At 32.9% G+C, this 20,972-nt stretch overlaps 1 protein-coding gene across 1 annotated transcript in view; it reads right to left on the bottom strand.

Moving 5' to 3' along the window:
- Nucleotides 1-20,972, bottom strand: part of LOC148303166 (GAS2-like protein pickled eggs) — a gene marked incomplete at its 3' end in the record, with an annotated part of 242,602 nt that overhangs the window by 52,317 nt on the left and 169,313 nt on the right. The window contains exon 3 of the mRNA XM_088270420.1: nt 6,133-6,418. Within this exon, the coding sequence (XP_088126546.1) occupies nt 6,133-6,418 (286 nt within the window). The remainder of the gene's footprint in view (nt 1-6,132; nt 6,419-20,972) is intronic.

Below are 20,972 nucleotides of genomic sequence, written 5' to 3'. Positions count from 1 at the left end.
TTTTCGTAAGTAAGTAACTAATGAGATTTATCGATTTTTTTTATTCCCTTAAACAAACACAATACATAGGTATACCAGCCCCTTAAAATCAATTCTAAACACACAAACAGAATCAAGATAAAAAAGTTTCCTCACGCAATCGTCGAGTTGCATACCGAAGTTGAAAAAGTAGGCCAAAACAAAAGAGTGTTTTTAGATTTTTTGTCATCCCAACAAAGATGAAGAAGAATATGAAAGCCTGGGTATTTACAGGGCTTATGACCTGTCATAGGTTGGTAAAGTGTTCATTTACATACGTGTAACATTCACCATTCTACCCATGATTGACAACCACACAACTAAACATTTTGGATCTCCTAATTATATCGTAAACTTGGTACTAATCAACGGAACCCTGTTACTTATCTTTAAACATGAATGACATCTCAACAAACATGAAGAAGAATACGGAAGTTTGGGTATTTACAAGGCTTACGAACTTCATAGGTTGGTTGAGGGATCATTCACCATTCTACTTAGAAAGCCAAAGTACTGAATTTCAATTAATCTCATGACGTTCCATGATTGAGGTCGTAGCAGCCTTCTATGATTAATTTAGAAAGCTTTTATTTAGCAGAAATTCTTTTATTCATACCCAGATTATTTTACATACTAGGAAATGCCTGAAAACTTGTATGCAGCTAATACTTTGAACGTCTATTTTATTCACAACATTTTGACTATTTCCTTCACATTCAGGGTTTCTTCACTAAGGAGTTATTTTTATATTTTTTGACATAGATGAATCGATATTCTTCTTAATCCATGTTGATTTGTCCAAAAAAGTGAAAAAAACTTTTAAGTGGAGATGACTATGACGGGTCATAAGCCCATTAAATACCCAGCTCCCATTTCTTGATCCATGTTGAGTTGTCGAAAAAATGTAAAAATAACCTTTTTTTTATTTGTATACATTTATTTAAATCACAATTTATACATATTTAGACTTTTTTTTGCAAAACCACCAAGCCACCTTGTGTGTCTTGTCGGTGGAGTCCTAAATAGAATAACCCAGATTGGTGAATAAGTATTTGGACACACTCAAAATGTTGTGGACATTGAAAGCTGTCCCGCCGCATGCCCAGATCTGATACAGAAGCATCTAGGCTTCCTGACAGATCAACTCTTGCTAAGCATTTTTTTTAAACAAAGTTGCGAAATTTATTGAAAATGTGAAACAATATAATAAAAATATTTTGTAATGTTGTGGACAGAAGAGTGTGTCGGTAATCTTGACTTTATTGTTCTATTCCTAATTTTGACATTCATTTTCCTGAGACATTTTCACGGTGCTTACCGCCAAAGCCACAAGGTCTCGGTATTGTTGGGTTTTTCATTTTACTGTCGCGGGTCGCGGTTGGGTGCAATTCGGTGATGGTGAAACAGTCGGTGGTCTTCACATTAGAACCACCCGTTAAAAAACTGGATTTTATTTGGTGCACGAATAATTAAAACCGTTTTTTAATAAAAAATAGGTTATTTACTGTCAAAAAACGGAACCTTATGTTTTATTACGAGTAATGTCCATCGAATGATGAGGCGTAACGGCATAATGATGAGGCGAATGTTATTGGAAAAAGGAGCAGAGGAAGACCGAGAAAAACATGGCACGATCAGGTATGCCAAAAAGTTGAAAGTGGTTAGGTTAGGAGTCGTAACAATCGGTGGGTATGTATGAGGAGATGCATGAACGTGGAAGAGGCCAAGAATGTTAGCAAAGACAAGGTGGTATGGCGTTCTATTCTCTCTGCCTACCCCTGCGGGGAAGCGGCGTGATGGTTAGTTAGTTTTTTTTAATGTCCATCCAACTAAATATATAGGTGTACGTACCTACATCCCCCATTAACTATTGCTTAACTATCCCATAAATTATTACTGCAGATGTTAAAACTATCACTTTAGTACCTAGAATTGTATAGCTACATAAGGATAGTCAATCCATTTAATCTTCACATTTGTTTGAAAATGCCATAACTAGGCGAAACAATAGTCACAACATTAATTTTTATATGATTTTTAAATAAAAATACAACTTAGTAGACTCAAAAATCATTGTTTACTAGAACTTTACTAGAGACATCTATTGGTGAGATGAAAATATGTTTTTATTGAGCTACTTTCTTTTAGATTACGTTAAAATTTTGTACACTTTTTGTGGTACTAATTCAATGCCCAACCACAGTGGCAGTCTAATTATTGTCAATGTCTCCGGTTCGTTGAACGCGTTGACAATTTTATGGGAAGTTGCAAAAAAGTGAAACTTCAACGGAAGACCGAATCCTTCGCCGTTCTCCATCTGGAAGTCATTCATGCAGACGAGTCCGCTGGAGGATATCCGAGCGCGAATTGATAATACATAGTAAAACGCGTAATTGTGCCTATTGTTATAGGGAAACGCAAGCGGACATTGGTCATTTAGCTTGCAAAATATAAAATCAACAATACTGTCTGTTTGTGAATTATATTTACGGATGGTAAGCTTGTAATCCTTATGATTTCCTGTGACGTAGCATAATTCTGTTTATACATTCTACTTATTTATTGATCAACTGCGGGAAATTATGACTGATATGCACTATCGATAAAATTCAAGCTATTTTGAGATGGTTTGTGCATCCGAATCAAACGATTGAAGAAAGAATAGTATACGTAAAACAAACTTACGTAATTAATGACTTGTATCAGAGCATTTTAAACAAGAAAGAAAGATTTGATAAAATTATGAACTACAAAACTTTCATATAATTTTTTGACATCTCATCAAAAATGAAGAAGAATATGGAAGTCTGGGCATTAACGGGGATGACGACCGTCATAGGCTGGTTTAAGTCACTTTACACACGTGTAACATTCACCAATTCTACCCATTATTGACAACCACACTACTTAAATTCTTGGAAGTTCTGTATGTATGAACCAATTTTGGAACATTGTTCTTGAATCACTAGAACTTCACAAGAGATATCTATTGGTGAGATGAAAAGAAGCTTTTTATTCAGCAGAAACTCTTGATTAGTTTGTGAGGTCCGAATCCTGGATTATAATCACATACATGAGAAACGTCAGAAAATATCATTTTCATTTTTATTATTTAAGCTTATAATTTGACCATATAATTTATTTACAACATTTTGAGTGTGTCCAAATACTTGTTCACAAATCTGGATTATCTCCAATTATAGGAGTTGTTTTTCAAAAACATCAATGTATGCAAAACTTTTTCATAATCTTCTTGTAGGTATAACCTAGATCTTCTATTTCTAATACCGATTCTTGATATGATTTGTTGATCGAGTAATTGAAAAGTAGTAATGTCTTGTTTTTATAAAATCTAATAATTTGGCATTTTTGTGAGTTAAAATAAAGTTTATTTTTATTGCACCAATCTGGAAGTCATTCCAGATTTTTTTCTAGTATGCAACAGTCGTTTATGTGACGAATTGTTTTGAAAATCTATATCTATATCTATATCTAAGATATAATTCTTATTAGTGTATCCTTTATTGTTACTGTACATATTTTTGTTAATATTGTTTAAGGCATTAGCCCTTAATAAAATTAAATATGTATTGATTATTTTTTTAATTAAACATTTGAATATACCACTTTAGTGAGTTTTATTTATATATAGCCTAGTTTCGAAAACTTACAGATATTTTCATCTTCTGGTAAAAATTAAAACTATTATTAGAAGATGACAACATCTGTATGTTTTCGAACTAGTCTGTATATATATATATATATATATATATATATATATATATATATATATATATATATATATATATATATATATATATATATATATAAATATATATATATATATATGTATATATATATATATATACATACATATATATATATATATATATATATATATATATATATATATATATATATATATATATATATATATATATATATATATATATATATATATATATATATATATATATATATATATAAATAAAACTCATTAAATAGTATATTCAAGTGTTTAATTTTTAAAAAGATCCAACATGACATTCCACAAAGTTAATGCCGAATCAATAAATAATATAATATATGTTCTTCAATTAGATTTATGAGTCAATGGAAAAAAATATACTTTTGGTTAAAACGTCATCAATCCAAGGGGGTATCAATATCACTTAACGTATTTGTTACGTTTAGATATTGATTGAAAAATTGGCTTAACCTTATCTCGAGTTGTTTATTATGTCAATAAAGACTTGCGCAATGTCGGCATTACGCAGCGAATAATACTCGTAGATATCCGTTTTTATCTTTCCAAATCGAGCGAGCCCTGAATACCAGGAAATCAGCAGCCGAAAGCCAGCTTCAAACCCATTCGTCATACCCTGGGACATTGAAGCTGATATGTTGTATTGCAATATTGAAATTATATCAGCGAACCTATTGTCTTATAGAATGATGCCGACCAGCGATCCAATTCTAACGAAGTTGCAAAACAACCCCCTACCGAGTGTGTTAAGGTATAATGTATTGTTGATGTAGTGGGGGAGTCTCCAGACATCAGTGATAAACATGCTGTAATAGCTTGTATAAGATCACGTTTAAAATAATATTATCATTAAATGAATCTTAACTTTTTAAATTATTTATTTGATATCTCAACATAGATGATGAAGAATATGGAAGTCTGGATGGAAAAAGCATTTTTTTGATAGTCATAAATATTTTTCAAATGGAGAAAAAACCTTTAGGTTTTACCTAAAGAGATATGTTGCACAGTAAAAAGTTTAATAAGTGGCTTGATATTTATTTTTAATACATTGTATTATGTTTTTAAACTTTAAAGACGATCTCCTGAAAAATCAAGTTTTATGATTTCTGACGTTCTTGAAAGGAGTGAGCAATATATGAACCGAGAAACCTTTTCTAGTAATGACCCTTTTCTAGTAATGTTTTTTACTGATTATGGTTATTACTGATGAGCGATATATGAACCGAGAAAACTTTTCTAGTAAACCCTTTTCTAGTAATGTTTTTTACTGATTATTTTTGTAATAATAATGATGTCATTAAATTTAATTACAAATATTAACACTAACCAGCTTATTTTAATTTACCGCAGAGCAGCAGAAACCAAATATAATTTTGCCGGCTGTAAAATATAGTTTGCCGATATTTTCCATTGTTCTAGGACGTACTTGCTTTAACTACTCATTTACGATTCTAAACAAAGACGCTTTCATTTCATTATTACTGCAAGGTACATTAAACAACTGAGATTACAATAATTAACATTTGATTTTATCGCCTCTGTGAAATGATCTAGGTACAAAGTGCAAAATTGATTTATAAGTAAATACTTCTTGGGCAAACATACTAAAATAATAATAATTTTGCCAACATCTTGAATGTGTCCAAATACATGTTCACAAATCTGGTTTTCCTCAAATTAAGAGTTCCATTTATATTTTTAAACTTTATAAAATAAGACAACTTTGTTTTAACCACTTTTTATTTGTACACTTAATCCAACCGGTTTCGACAAGAACCTTGTCATCATCAGGGTTTATGTACTAATTCTAAAACATTGAAATTCTCATAGTTAGGTTAAAGTTAATAACCCTTACGATACCAAAAAATTCCACACACTCCGTACACCATATGAAAATATATATTATTTTTTGACATCTCAACATAAATAAAGAAGAAGATGAGAATATTTCATCTCACCATAGATATTTCTAGTGAAACTCTAGTCAATTCAAGCAAAATATTACGAATTTTCAAACAATAGATAAATAGTTCCAAGAATTTGAGTAGTGTGGTTGTCAATAATGTGGAGAATTAATGAATGTTACACGTGTGTAAAGTGGCCACTTAAACCAGCCTATGACGGTCGAAAGCCCCATTAATGTCCAGATTCCCATATTCTTTTTGATCTTTGTTGAGATGTCAAAAAATAATATTATAATTTTGATCGGAAACTTCTAGATATTTATATCGGAAGCCCAATGAAAATGTTCAATTAAAATACATACATGCATGTACCTGACCAACGGTACCACTACCAACTGTCTGCAGTTACAATAAATAAATAATGAAAAAGGCCACCCTTACCGAACTTGGATCCCTTCCTCGCCACCTCGAGCAGGCAAAGAATCACGTGCTTCTCGTTCTTCCTCATGATGAGGTCATCCGTCTCGAACAGCAGGCACTCGAAGATGCCCAGCGCACCGCGGCACCAGGATATGAAGTTGGAGACATTGTCCCTGGCGAAGAAGGTCGACGGTCTGGCAGCGGGGAGGTAGGGCACTGGGGGCGGCGCTGGTGCGCGCGCGGCCAGCCCTCTGGCGGCTCTTCGGCTGCCATGCTCCAAGGCGGAGGCGCGGACGTTATTGGCATGCTGAAAAAAATAGAAAATTAATTAATGGCTACTCTCGATTAATTAGATCACGTTTTAATGACTAATTATGCTCAATCTTCAGAACAACAAAAAAATATTGAAACTCGTTTGACACGCCTCCCAATCTCCAATTTTATCTCCTTATAGGCTATAGTCCGAATTTGAGAATCACGTTTTGATTTTGGTATTCGACGGTGAGTGATTGATCCGTAAATTTAGAGGGAATCTTATGTTATTTTTACAATTCTTCTTCAAACCCTTATCCGCACCCAATAGTGCATAGGGCACTGCATTATATAAACGCAGTGTTATCTTGATCGTTAACACACGAAGGAAAGGTGATCGGCCCACCGCTTCAGGTACCAGTCCAGGGTAATATTGAATGAATATTAGAGTGAAAAATATCACTTATATTCATTTGATCCCCCCCCCCCCTGGGAATCGAACCCGGGACCTCCAGAACGGTAGCCGAGCGTGCTGACCGTTACACTACGGAGGCGGACAATTCATAAATATAAATTATACACATATATACAATTCGCAGCGTTAAAATAATAGGTACAATATTCTTAAAAACCCGAAAAATGTTTAATAAACTACAAATGAAATTTTTAAGTGGCAATTATTTTTACATAGTTTACCAGAATAAAATAATGATATAAATATTATAAGTCTTATTTTATTCCATGAATAGCTCGTTATTACGTTGATCAACTGTTTGTTGAAAGAAATTAGATATAATAATATGATTTTTTAAAAATTTTATTTTATCATCGAAAGAATTTGACCACATTTAAACTTCAAAAGCTATTCAAATTCAGTGTAAGTCATCAATAGACAGTAAACTCGTATATTCTCTGACTTTTGATAAACAGTTGACAAACAAATTTGAATGAATTTGAATATATTTCAACAAAGACAGTTTAGGTATTTCAACAAATTCAGTGTATGTCATCATTAGATAGTCTATTTGTTCTGTCTTTTGATAAACAGTCGACTAACAAAATACAAAATGGGAGAATTTTGTGTAATTGTGGAAACTGCGGATGTAATTTTATATTTCGAAAGGATGATGTAACATATACATCTAAGTTTATATGCATTTTATACACATGTCTGTAAATAAAATGTAACAGAATACAATGAAGGTACTCAGTACTCCGTTGCAGGCATTACAAATGCTGACCTAGTAAGACTGGTCTCTTCGTGATTTATGAGTACATCAGACAAGAAATATAATTATTTTCTTAATTTTTAGTTCGATAATAACATCGTTTAAAATTCTAATCAATCATTAAGGATTGCGCATTGTTATAATAAACTTTTTTGTTGAAGATTTATCGTTTGTTAAAGAACACGTTAAATACAAACGAATTCAAGTGTTGATTAAACCGTGTTGACGTGTTTTGATTGAATCGCAGATAAAGATGTTTTTACTGAGTTGTTTTTCAATTCAAGCTCTCCAAGATCGATAATTGTACGTACGATGATGAAACACCCCAAGGTTTCCCTCACTTGTTGATGTTTTGCCCCCATTTCAACATTCAAAGACAACATGTGGAGGAAACCTAGATGAGGACCTATCCGACATGGGACCCGTGTTACTTCATATAGAACTATAACGAGAAGTGGTTTCATACATTATAAAAAAGTGAAGGTAATTAGCACCATATACCAAGCTAGGACACAAAATGCCAAACCCTCATGTAGTGAAACGGAAGGCCTGTTGACGACAGTCAGCAGTCTGAGAAATTTTGCGTGGTTTCCACCCAGCAATGAGCAAATGCTGAGATGTTCCTGATTGTACAACACTAGATTATCCCTTCTGTTCCCAACACAGATTAAAATAAAACATGTTCTTTAGCTAGAAGAAACAAAAATCCACTTAATGATCTTTAAACCTTGTACATAATAAGAAAGGTAAATGATGAATGAAACTCCCATCCAAAAAAAAAGTCGCTTACATATCATATTGTACGTTAGCTGAATACGTCTTGGCAAACAAGTAATTCATGTGGAAAAAATACATTTTATTCAGCAAATATGTAAATTTGTCGACCACTAGTTCACTGATACGGTGTCCAGCATTTAAGACCTTTGGTTTAGGGATCCCTGACATGAAGATCCCGACAGCATTGGCGTGATTAGCTATAAGTGATTGAATCCAAAAAACGAATTTAGCAACGATTCATTTTAATGAAGTCATCTTATTTGATTTTTTTTATTCGATCGCCCATATATGGTATTATTAAAATTATTCAGAATAATGGGGACCACAAGGTAAACAATTATATAGTTGAAAACTCAAACGGAAGATTGCAGAAACTTGCATAAAACAAAGCAAACATATTCTACCTAGCGAAACCAATAGTCTTGACAGGTTCTAGCATATAAATCAAACCTGACAAATTTGTTTAAAATCGAGAAAACCGTGAAACTAATATTTGACGTCCAAAATAAATATGGCCTTTTAAAGGTCACCATATGCACATCTAGTCGTTTGTTAGACGCATTTATTATTATTATATTTAATAACCAACAAAACGGCGATGTTTTTCCATTTCAGTTTTTTTTAATGAAATATTAACTATTTTTTTTAAAGGAATAACCTGCAAATGCTCTCCTTAAGAGGCTTGTCTGCAGGTATGATAATAAGGATAGGGCAGGTAAATGTGAAAAATACATCACAAATACCCAGACCATTTGAAAATAAATCAATTGGCGGGAATCGAACAAGGATGTTAAAACCAGTGTCAAGTCTTATTTTTATTTGCAAACAATAAGAATATTTTTTTAAACTTTATAAAATTAAACAACTTTGTTTAAACCACTTTTTATTATAAGTACACATTAACCTACCGGTTTCGACAAGAACCTTGTCATCATCAGGGTTTATTAAATTCTAAAACATTAAAATACTCATAATCAATTACATTCTTAAAAAACCGTCATTCGTAAAAAATCTTAAAAGTTATTATTATTATGCGTTGCGTAGCATCCCCAAATAACAACTAATGGAATCACCCAAAAACAAACAAAAGAAAGCCACAAAGTATCTGCGAAAAACATTCAAGATTTTTTTTTTTAAATCATGGTTTTAATGGGTGTAGCTTTATCATTGTAGAGACCCCAATTTCAGAATTAGGATCAGACATAAAGGTGAATACTTGGGTGGGTAGTTTAATTCCTTCCTGTATTAAGTTGTTTAGGAAGTTGTCCTCTGTTGTGAGAGGACACTGGAATAAAGTATGGTTCGCAGCCCCTTTATCTTCTCCACATTCGCAATATGATAATGAAACGGACATTATCTTAAAAATATGCACAGACCAGATCTTAGGCGACATAACATCGAGATTCAAGATGCAGATAGAGATAAGTTAATACCATAGATTCTTGGCGATGAGGATGGGATAAGATTAAGCATTTTATATAAAGGGGAAAATATCTCGATCGTCGTGAACCGTATCTAAGATAGTATCAAGGCAAAAGGTGAAGTGATCCATAAAGAAAAAAGTATTGTTCACTCATTTCTGTACCAATAGGTCACAGTTAGCTCATTGAGTCGTCATTAGTGGTTGTTCCGTTCAAAGGCAGATATTCTAAGAGTCGAAAGAATGCGCCTTGCAAATAATGAAACGGCAAGGTCTACGAACTCATAACTCGGATGCCTCGTAGTCTTTCCCAGGGTAATTACCATAATGTTTGTTTATGCACGTCTTCGTTGTTTCATGACAAATAATGTAGCGGAGATCCACACTGGTACGTGGAATCCATCCTTAGAAATGCAAGAGCCTTTTAGACTTGAATGAGTTAGTTGGGTAACATATCCAAAATTAAACAAGGTTTATTGGTTTGATCTCTACATTTATTTGTGTATATTTTCGTCTTATTAAGACATTATCAAACACGAGGGTTTTAATATGTCTTAATAAGATGAAACGCGTCACGTATTAACATATACATAAATAAATGTAGAATTCAATCCAATTACCCTTGTTTTATTTTGGATATACAATCCAAGAATTCAATATAGAATTCTACCAACTGTCTGCAGTTACAATAAATTTGAATGACTTCTGCTGCCAACAAATAACGGTGTGTTCCATCAAGAAATTATTTTTTTCAGTAATAATGCCACAAATGGGCATTTTGCTTCTAAAAACGTGACGATGATGTACTTCTTGCCGATAGAATAGAAGAACTGCAGGCTTCTATTTCTTCCTTCTTATAGATCCGAGGATATCTCTTCCGTTATCCGTCTCTTGTGATGTCTTCTTCCGTTTGGGTTCTTTTGAAGAGCAATTCGATCCAGTCCATTCCGCATTCTATTGACATGGAAATTCTGTATTCGTTGTCTTCTTCATTTGACTATATCCTCCGAACTACACATTTTACGAATTTCCATGATCCATATTCGGTCTCTTAACGTGTTTCCGGTTTCGCATTTCAATATCCTCATTTCTGAAGTTCTTAGTAGAGATTTAGTTCTCGCTGGCGCTCTGCCTGGTGTGATTTGCTGATGAATGTTGACAAATCCCAAGTCATGGTTTTTGAAAGAGATGAATGTGGATTTTTTTTATTTGTATCCATTTATTTAAATCACAATATTTACATTTGTAGAACTTTTTTTTTCAGAGACCCACCAAGCCACCTTGTGTGTCTTTTCGGTGGAGTTCTTTTTTTATACATTTTTTATTGTTTTTAACGATTTTAACCTAATAAATATACAAAAAATTTAGAATTTAAACATTTTACAATTTTTATAAAATTAACTCTTGATAATTTATCCATTCCTTTATTTTGCCTTTGTGCCATATTTTATTTAGACCTCTAACAGCCGTCGGCAACAAATTAAAAATGTTTGGAACGATATATTGCAGTGTTATTTATTGTTAATTCTTGGGACTATCAAACCTTATTAAACATAATATGTTACCAAAATATGGTAAATATGCACCTCTGAAATTTCTAAATTTGGTAGGTGTACCTTGAACACAAAAAGTTTGCGGAACACTGATATATTGCATAAGTAGATTTTATCTGAATTTCTGTCGTTTAAATCGTGGTTCACTTTTCGAAATATAAGTTCGCATAGGTAACTTTATAGATAAGTTCTAGCAGGATAAATTGGTATTGTTAGTTTAGAGTTCATGGAGCGGGTACAATAGTGAAGTAAGTAATTGTGACCTTAACATTCTCGCTTTTCCGCTAAGGAAAGGGGACCCAAAAAACGTGAGGCCCAGCGGCGGCACGGTACCCAACATGATCATACGTAGGTAGGTACTCTGCAACAACCATAGTACAGAGTGACCTATAATACAGTAAATAAACAAAACCAATAATACAATTTTGTTCATTTATACCTTTCATTGATAAGAAACTACCACTATTACTTCTTTCACGCCGTTCTCCGCAAGGGTAAACGGAGAGGATGGAACGCCATTTACGTGTGTCCTGATGTACTCCTAGCCTTCTTCACATACATACATTTGGTCATAAATACTCTCCAGCTTCGTAGACTTTTAACACGACCAGATATCAGGTTCTGCCTGCTAACCATCACGTCGCTTCTCCACAGAGGTAAACAGAGATAATAGAACGCCACACCAATCTGTCTTGGCACACAATCGTCGCCTCTTCCACATACATACATCTTCTCATACATACACGCCGATTATTCCGACTCCTGATTTGACCACTTTCGAATATTTGAAATACTTTATCATACCAAGTTTTCCTCGGTATTCTTCTGCTTCTATTACCTACCACCTTAACCTCGTATATTTGTTTAAGTATACATTTTCTAACAGACTCTAAGAGCTTCGGAATGTCAAATGTCAATGTGCTGGAGGAAAATTTTCCCATGGACGGCAAAGAGAACAAACGCATCGATCTCGCAGCAAATGAGGATCACGGATTGTCTTTCGACTCTCTGCCGAAGGCGAGTTCTTCAGTTCTTTGGTGACATTGCTCGTATAACACCAGATAACCTGGAGAGGCTTGTCATATCCGGCGGCCTAGAAGGTCGGAGAGCTAGAGATAGATCTCTAACCTGATGGACCGACCAGGTGAAAGAGATCATAGGCCCGTTGCGGGAGCTTTAAAGGCTGCACAATGCAGAGACCAATGGCGGAGTGTTGTCCGAGGTTCCAGAGGAAGCCAGCAGGGGGCTTCCTCAGCAATGAGAATAACAACCGGAGAAGAAGATCCTATATTTCAGTAATTTGTCGAGAGAAAAAGTTAATTGTTTTAAAGCGTAATGTAACGATTAATATGCCCACGCCATGTAAGCGTACTACCTTTGATCGGCTCTTGGTGGAAGACTTTCGATGGCGCACAATGGAAGTCGTTTGAAGTGGGACGCGATTTTGGCAAAGTTTATTGTTTGCGATTCGAATCTATATCAGAGTTTGTCATTAATAATATAATGATGATTGATATGTGTGGCCGTTCCACAAACGGTTAAATGGACTTAGCCAAAATGGAGATAGGTACACACATTCATTGCCGGAGAAATCTGTGCCAAATGTATTATTACAGCCGACAAAACACACAGCAAATGAGAGCGGCGATACCTTTAACAAATTAGACGTTAATATGTTAAAGCAAATACAGATTTTACTTGCAACTTTATATGCATTGAAGAAGAAGAATATGGAAGTCTGGGCATTTACGGGGCTTACGACCTCATATGCTGGTTTAAGTGATCACTTTATACATGTGTGATCATTTTTTGACATCTCATCAAAGATGAAGAAGAATATGGAAGTCTGGGCATTTACGGGGCTTACGACCTCATATGCTGGTTTAAGTGATCACTTTATACACGTGTACCATTCACCAATTCTACCCATGATTGACAACCACACTACTCAAATTTTTGAAAGTTCTTTATATACATACATATCTTATATAGTTCCATATTCTTCTTCATCTACATACATATATTGAGATGTGAAAATATTATGATTTTCTCTTTTGACAATCTCAAAATTAGTAACGATGTTTTCTACAATAAAGAGACTAAGCTCTTGTGCTTGGAGAGGGACTTACACTTATAATTTATTGTATGTGAGTGATTTACTTAATTTTTATTTTTATTATTTTTATTTTGTGATATTTTCTTTGAAAATCTACTTTATATAAGATATTTTATTTATTTTTTAGCTGTAGGAAGGTTATTGAAGTATTTGGTTCCCAAACATTGAAAGCTCTGTTGATGAATTGTTTGAAATTGCATTTTGGTATTGTAGAATCATTTTGGTATATTAGATCAACTTTTCTTTAGATTCAAGTATTTTTCACCTCTTAAATAGTGGAAGAATTGCTGTTTTTTTTTAAAAAGGTTTCTACTTATAGGACTTGGAATATTAAAAAAATAATATGTCCTAAAATGTAGAGTAGTGTAGTTGTCAATCATGGTTAGAAAGGTGAATGTTACGCGTGTGTTAAGTGATCACTTAATCAGCCTATGATATGTCATAAGCCCTGTAAAAAAAATTATATTCTTCTATATCTATGTTGAGAAGTCAATATGCGATTATTTCCCGGTTTAAGTACCTACCCAATAATTTAACTACTACTACCATCACGCCGTTTCCCCGCAGGGGTAGGCGGAAATGATGGAACGCCACACTCTTCTGTCCTGACATAAACTCCTCGCCTCCTTCACATCCATACATCTAGCCCTCCAATTACGCAGACTTTTGACACCGCCAGATATTAGGTGCTGATTGATCTGATCGTGCCAAGTATTTTTCGGTCGTCCTCGTTCTGTTTTCCCTCTTTAGTTAATTTAACTTATGTTTTAGCATAATGCTAAAAAACGGTAAAATTGTTTAAAAAACGCTTTAAATATAGTCTATTCATCGCATAATTTCCACAATGGTAGGTAATAATTCAACGTATTTGTATTTGCGGAAGTGGCGCTAAATGATGAATTACATCGCATCATCGAGAAGAAGAAGGCATTCATCAAATCTGAATCGTAGTACCGATTGAACGATAACTAAACACCAGTTATTACCATGTCAAAATAAACCATTAAGGCCACGTAGCCCAATCTCAAATCAAATGTGACTGACAGATATTGTTACGGATACGCGGTTACTTTTTGTGCTCGTTAAAAGAAATGGCCGCTTTCTGCGTCGTATTTTCATTGGATTCAAAATAAATTTTCTGAAAAAGTACTTTATGGAAAGATATACATGAAGTGTTTAGACACATTTTCTTATTTTGTTTTTATTTTGTGTTTTTATATTTTCTCATTTGTTTATTTTAAATATGCTTCTTACCTTATGTTTTTCTCATTTATTTCTTTTAAATATGCTTCTTATGGCTATTTGTTATACCTTTTCTTGTTTTTATATTTTGCCATGTATTAATTTTGGTTATATAAAAAAATCTTTTTTAGTACTTTATTATTTGTGTTCCAGTCTTGTTAACCTAAATCCCATGTCCCAAAATGAGAAATAGAAATTACTCATCGGAAATATTATCTATATTTTATCTATATATATATATATATATATATATATATATATATATATATATATATATATATATATATATATAAGATTCTAAGATTCTAAGAACAAGGTTTCTAAATTGGTTAAAATGTAAAAACATCTCACCAATAGATGTCTCTAGTGAAGTTCTAATGATTCAAAAACAATGTTTCGAAATTGGTTCATATATATAGAACTTCCAAGTATTTGAGTAGTGTGGTTGTCAATAATGGGTAGAATTGGTGAATGTTACACGTGTGTAAAGTGATCGCTTAAACCAGCCTGTGACGGTCGTCAGCCCCGTAAATGCCCAGACTTCCATCTTCTTCTTCATCTTCGATGAGAAATATAGAATAATATTAAAAGCGTCAAATTTCATGGATATTTGAATTTTTAATGGTATACATGTGTATGTTTTAATAAATTACCAAACCCAAATGTCATGGCTGAGTGTCAAATAAACTTGTGAAATATTGGAAGCAAATAAAAAAAACACGTGCGTGATTAATATATTAAAAACAGTAAATACGGTAGTGCCTCCCAAAATAGCACTCTGATTTTTTTTCTTATTAGCTGTTTTTTTTTTTTTTTCTACACTTTACATAATTTATTTGCTGGTTAGCAATATACGCATTTTCTTTTATTTTTGACAGTAACATGGTTAAAATTAATTGATTTAAATAAAGTATTAAACATTATACATTATCATTTGAGTTTTTTTTTATATAGACACAACTAGCTTCGAGAACGATCGATGTTGTAATCAACAGGTGAAAATACAATTTTGTGTTATAACGCGTCATTTTCTTAAATTACACAAACGTAACTGGTGGCTGAAGCGTCGGGATGAAAAATCGTGTTTTTTTTTCTTTAATGTTTTTCGCGGATACTTTAAAACAACTTTGTTTTAACCACTTTTTATTGGTGCACTTTTTCCAACAGGTTTGGATGGTCAACAGGTCAGGATGTATATAACGTGATTTCAAAACTTTTTGGTAAAATTCAATGAAACACTATATCGATAATAGGAGTCTACTTGAAGGCAGATTTTTTTAATCAAATGATTAATTAACATAAATGTAATATCTCAATTTAAGTATCCAAATAAAACTAATTATGGTGCCGTTTAAATAAATAGGAAGTCATTTACCATGTTTCAAAGAGTATCATAAAAAAATATAAAATAGCATTGATTAATATGATTCTGATAAAAACTACAGTTTTTAAACACTTCTGGATCATTCTCAGAGGAGATGAATATATAATTTAACATACTCAACCTATAAAGGATTGAATTAGACTCGTTTTGTGTTTATAACAGCCGATATAATCAATATTTTCATATTATTTTTTGACATCTCATCAAAGATGAAGAAGAATATGGAAGTCTGGGCATTTACGGGGCTGACGACCGTCATCGGCTGATTTTGTGAACAAGTATTTGGACACACTCAAAATGTTGTAAATAAATTATCTGGTCAAATTATTAGCTTAAATAATAAAAATGAAAATGGTATTTTCTGGCGTTTCTCATGTGTGTGATTATAATCCAGGATTTGGACCTCACATACTAATATAAGAGTTTCTGCTTGGTAAAAAGCTTCTTTACATCTCACCAATAGATGTCTCTAGTGAAGTTCTAGTGATTCAAGTACAAGGTTTCTAAATTTGTTCATATATATATATATAGAACTTCCAAGAATTTGAGTAGTGTGGTTGTCAATAATGGGTAGAATTGGTGAATGTTACACGTGTGTAAAGTGATCACTTAAACCAGCCGATGACGGTCGTCAGCCCCGTAAATGCCCAGACTTCCATATTCTTCTTCATCTTTGATGAGATGTTAAAAAATAATATGAAAATAACTCCTGTAATTGGAGATAATCCAGATTTTGTGAACAAGTATTTGGACACACTCAAAATGCTGTAAATCAATATTTTCATTCATCATTTTCTTGTGGAAAATTTGCCTTCGTAAATACGTTGTTTTCGTAAGTTGACATCGCTTCTAACTACGCCTCGACTGACACGTTACTACGTTATTAGTCTCTTGGATACGGATATTAAATGGTAATGACTAGTATCTACCAACAATCACGTAACATGACAGTCAAAAAAGTGGCGTACGCGAAAGTTTAACCTGTAACCTTATAGTTAATTGGTTATATTATGAATGTGTTTTACTTCAATGTATAATAAACGTATGTATGTACGCAATAAGCAGCTTTGAAAATGCCAATTTTCAGAATTCCCCAAAAATCTAAGTAAATTTCCTAATTTTCAATTAAAATTTATACTTAGTAAATACGACTTTTTCTTAAAATCTACAGTGACACGTGTTTCGATGCATTCCGCATCATTTTCAAACACCGTATGTGAAGCTAATTCTTAATTTTAGAGTTGGGTCCTTGGGACGTTAGAGGTTGGAGAGGGGGTAGGAATTGTATCTTATTTTTATTTACTTATTTCAAAAAAATATAAAATTAATAGACTTTGTTTTCGCCACTTTTTAAAAAAGTGGTGAAAACAAAGTGTATTCATTTTATGGAGATATTATAAAATGTACCACAAAGTATCTACGGAAAACATTCAAGAAACTATTTATTTAATTATTTTTTATAAATTTTTTTTATTTCTTATCAGTGGGAACAAAGATAATAGGGGGGATGCTTTAGTCATTGTCATATTGTTAATTATGGGTTTATTGTATTTTTTATATTTTTATGAATTTCTATTGTGAAGAAATAGTGGTATTATTAAGTATTTTTTCAAATTAATAACGATAGGTTTTACCGCAAAGTGACTGCCGAATCATTTAATGAAATCAATTTCCCCGAATTGGGTAAAAACAAAGTACTGATTCCTCACAAATTCCCCACATAATTATCCCATGGAAATAAACAAGTTTACACAAAAAAAAACTAGTTTTATTTTTAGAATATTAACGCCCTAATTGGGCTTTTACATAAAATACATAGGAATTTAAAAATATATTTTATATGTTATAAAATATATAAGAAAGTACAGAAAAATTGACATACTTTATTTATTATTTAGTAGCATAAACAAATATGTAGAACAGATAAAAAATAATACTAAAAAGAAACACACGAAAAATATACTTTCAAAATATTACTATTTCAATAAATGGTCAAATGTTAAAATCCCCGCATTTTCCCCACATAGTGCCCATCCCCAAAAATTCCACAACCGAGTTGAGATTCTCCGCAGTTTGGGGAATTCCCCACAGATTGGCAACCCTGGCAATAAGTCTTATATGTTATTTATTCTTATTCAGTCGTGGCGTGAAAACTACAAAAAATATAAACACCAATCCAATTATCATACTGACATGACATTTAAATCACAGACAGATATCAACATATTAGAGAAAGGGCCGATATTTTACATCCGTTTCGAGATAGCAACTTTACCGACGCGTAAAGTACTTCATTTAATATTTCACGGCAGGCGCCGTGGCGTAGTTGGGTAGACGTTCAACTGCGAAACTGGCGTTGCGGGTTCAATCCCCGTCAATTGCAAAATCAATTCAAGAAACATTTATTTTCAATTAGAATGGGTGTTTGTGATGTATTTTTCACATTTACCTTCCCTATCCTTAGTATCCTACCTGCAGACAAGCCTCTAAAATGGACGCTTTGCGGGTTATTCCTTAAAAAAAATAACCTCTAAATGGTGATACAGGTTTTTTTACTTCAAATTGGACATTTTACAAAACAAATTGGACACCTAACAAATGCAATTGGGCGTTTAACTAAACAAATCGGAGGTTTTACAAAAAAATGTGTATTTTTTTTTTAAAAATGCATCTTACAACATAATATGAAAACAAGTACAAAAAATATATATATAAGTAAATACAAAAAAGATCCCACAAAAGCTAGACCTGTGTGTGGGTATACATTATATTTAGGTCATAGTAAAGGGCACTGGCAAGAATACAATAGATATTATAAGAAATAAAATTAGATGAAAAGTGTTAATACAAACTACAAATACTTGACTTTAACAGAAAACAAAGAATAAAAGTATTAAAAAACGTTAAATTATTTTTTTTATTTAAATTTTTTTCACACGTGTTTCGGTGCCTTTAAAATTAATATACGGTGTTTTTTAAATTAACAGGTTTATTTATACTTTGAATAATTAATGATATTTACTTACTTACTAACTTATAACCCTTATCCGCACCCAATGGTGCATAGGGCACTGCATCAAATTGACGCAGTGTTATCTTGATCATTACTTACATGAAGGCAAGGTGATCACTCTTGCGCTTCAGGAACCAGTCCAGGGTAATATTAAATAAATATTGCAGCGTAAAAATCAGTAATATTTATTTTCACCCCCCTGGGAATCGAACCCGGGACCTCCAGCACGGTAGCTAAACACGCTGACCATTGCACCGCGGAGGCGGACAAATGATATTTACACATGGTTAAACTATTTCAACACACTTAATTTCATCGAAAATGCTCATCTTAGTCTAGAATTCCTTCCTTATTTAACCATTCGAACATCCATGATACATTATTTTGCCGCACATTCGTCTGAGACATCACATTCAGCCTACTTTCATCATTCATTTTCTAACTCTATGGTTCACTTCCACACATTCGGCTTGGTACTAAAAGTCCATTGTGTACTGCCAATTTCGCTTCCTCTGTTACGTTTTTATTGGCTATAAAATTATTTAGTTATGATTTAAATATTCTAACACTAAAATGTCGAAAGTTTAGTTTTATGACTGCATTACGTTGTATATTGACATTTTAAAAGTAGAAGAAATTTATTTCTTGTATTACGTATAAGTTTTGACAAAAAGGAAAGCGTTGCTTTAGTTTTTAGTATGAAAAAACCACCTCCTCATCGATTCTGATCTCCTAATACTTTTGAGACTTCCTTCCTCACAAAAACTTCTTCCGTTCTCACCATTCAATCACTGTCACCCATCGGTCTGCCGTTACTGCCCGTAGGCATGAGTTAGGTACTAAATAGTTACATCCGGCTGTCATTCATTCGTCCACATATGTTATTATCATACATTGGTGTGTGTCCTAAGCTAATCTCTGCAGCTTCTCTGATATCACGCACAAAATAAATACATATCGTTCACTCCTTTCAACAACTTCATATATAAAAAAAATCGTCAATTTTCAGATTCGCATGTTTTTGGAATGCCCTGAAAATGTACTATATCCCAGCAAAAGCGATATATTTTTAACTTTATATTTACCCGCTACAGGGCGGGTTAATTTTTTTTTTAATATACTTACTTAATATTTTACAGATGGAGAAAAAACCTTTATGTTATACCTAAATAGATCTGTTGCACAGTAAAAAGTTCAATGTGTGGCTTGATATTTATTTTTAATACATTTCATTATATTCTTAAACTTTAAAAACGATCTTCTGAAAAATCAAGTTTTTTATTTATTTATGACGTTGTTGAAAGGAGTGAGCGATATGTAAGAATATTCACAATATTTTGAGTTGTCCAAATACTTGTTCACAAATCCGGGTTTGTCCACTTAGAAGTTAATTTACATTTTTGACGTACCCATACCCATTCTTCTTCATCTTTGTCGACATGTTAAAAACAAACCTGCAATATTTTTCAACATTTTAGGGTATCCTAATACTTGTTCACAAATCTGGATTTTCTCCAACTATTAGAGTTATTTTTTATATCATGTATGTGATTATAATCTCATACAAATAAAAGAGTTTCTGCTCAATCCTTCAATCTATTAGTTCCAGAGTAGCATAGTTTTCAATATTGGGTGACTGTTACACGTGTATAAAGTGATCACTTAAACAAACCTATAACAAGTCGTAAGCCCTGTAAATACCGTGTGTAAGTGCCGGGTGTCAGAGGTTCACAGGAGAGTCAAAATAATTATTATCGATTTGCACTCAGGCTTTCAGGTTTATGGTTTCAGATAATATTTTTAAAAAATCCTTTCTTTAGTGTATTTGACGATCAAGATAACACTGCTTCTATACGATACGTTTTGACTTTTTAG

The sequence above is a fragment of the Brachycentrus maculatus genome, unplaced genomic scaffold, assembly GCF_059751285.1.
Source record: "Brachycentrus maculatus isolate JH-2025_06_01 unplaced genomic scaffold, ASM5975128v1 h1tg000384l, whole genome shotgun sequence".
Lineage (NCBI taxonomy): Eukaryota > Metazoa > Arthropoda > Insecta > Trichoptera > Brachycentridae > Brachycentrus > Brachycentrus maculatus.
This window is presented reverse-complemented; position numbering and strand designations above follow the sequence as displayed.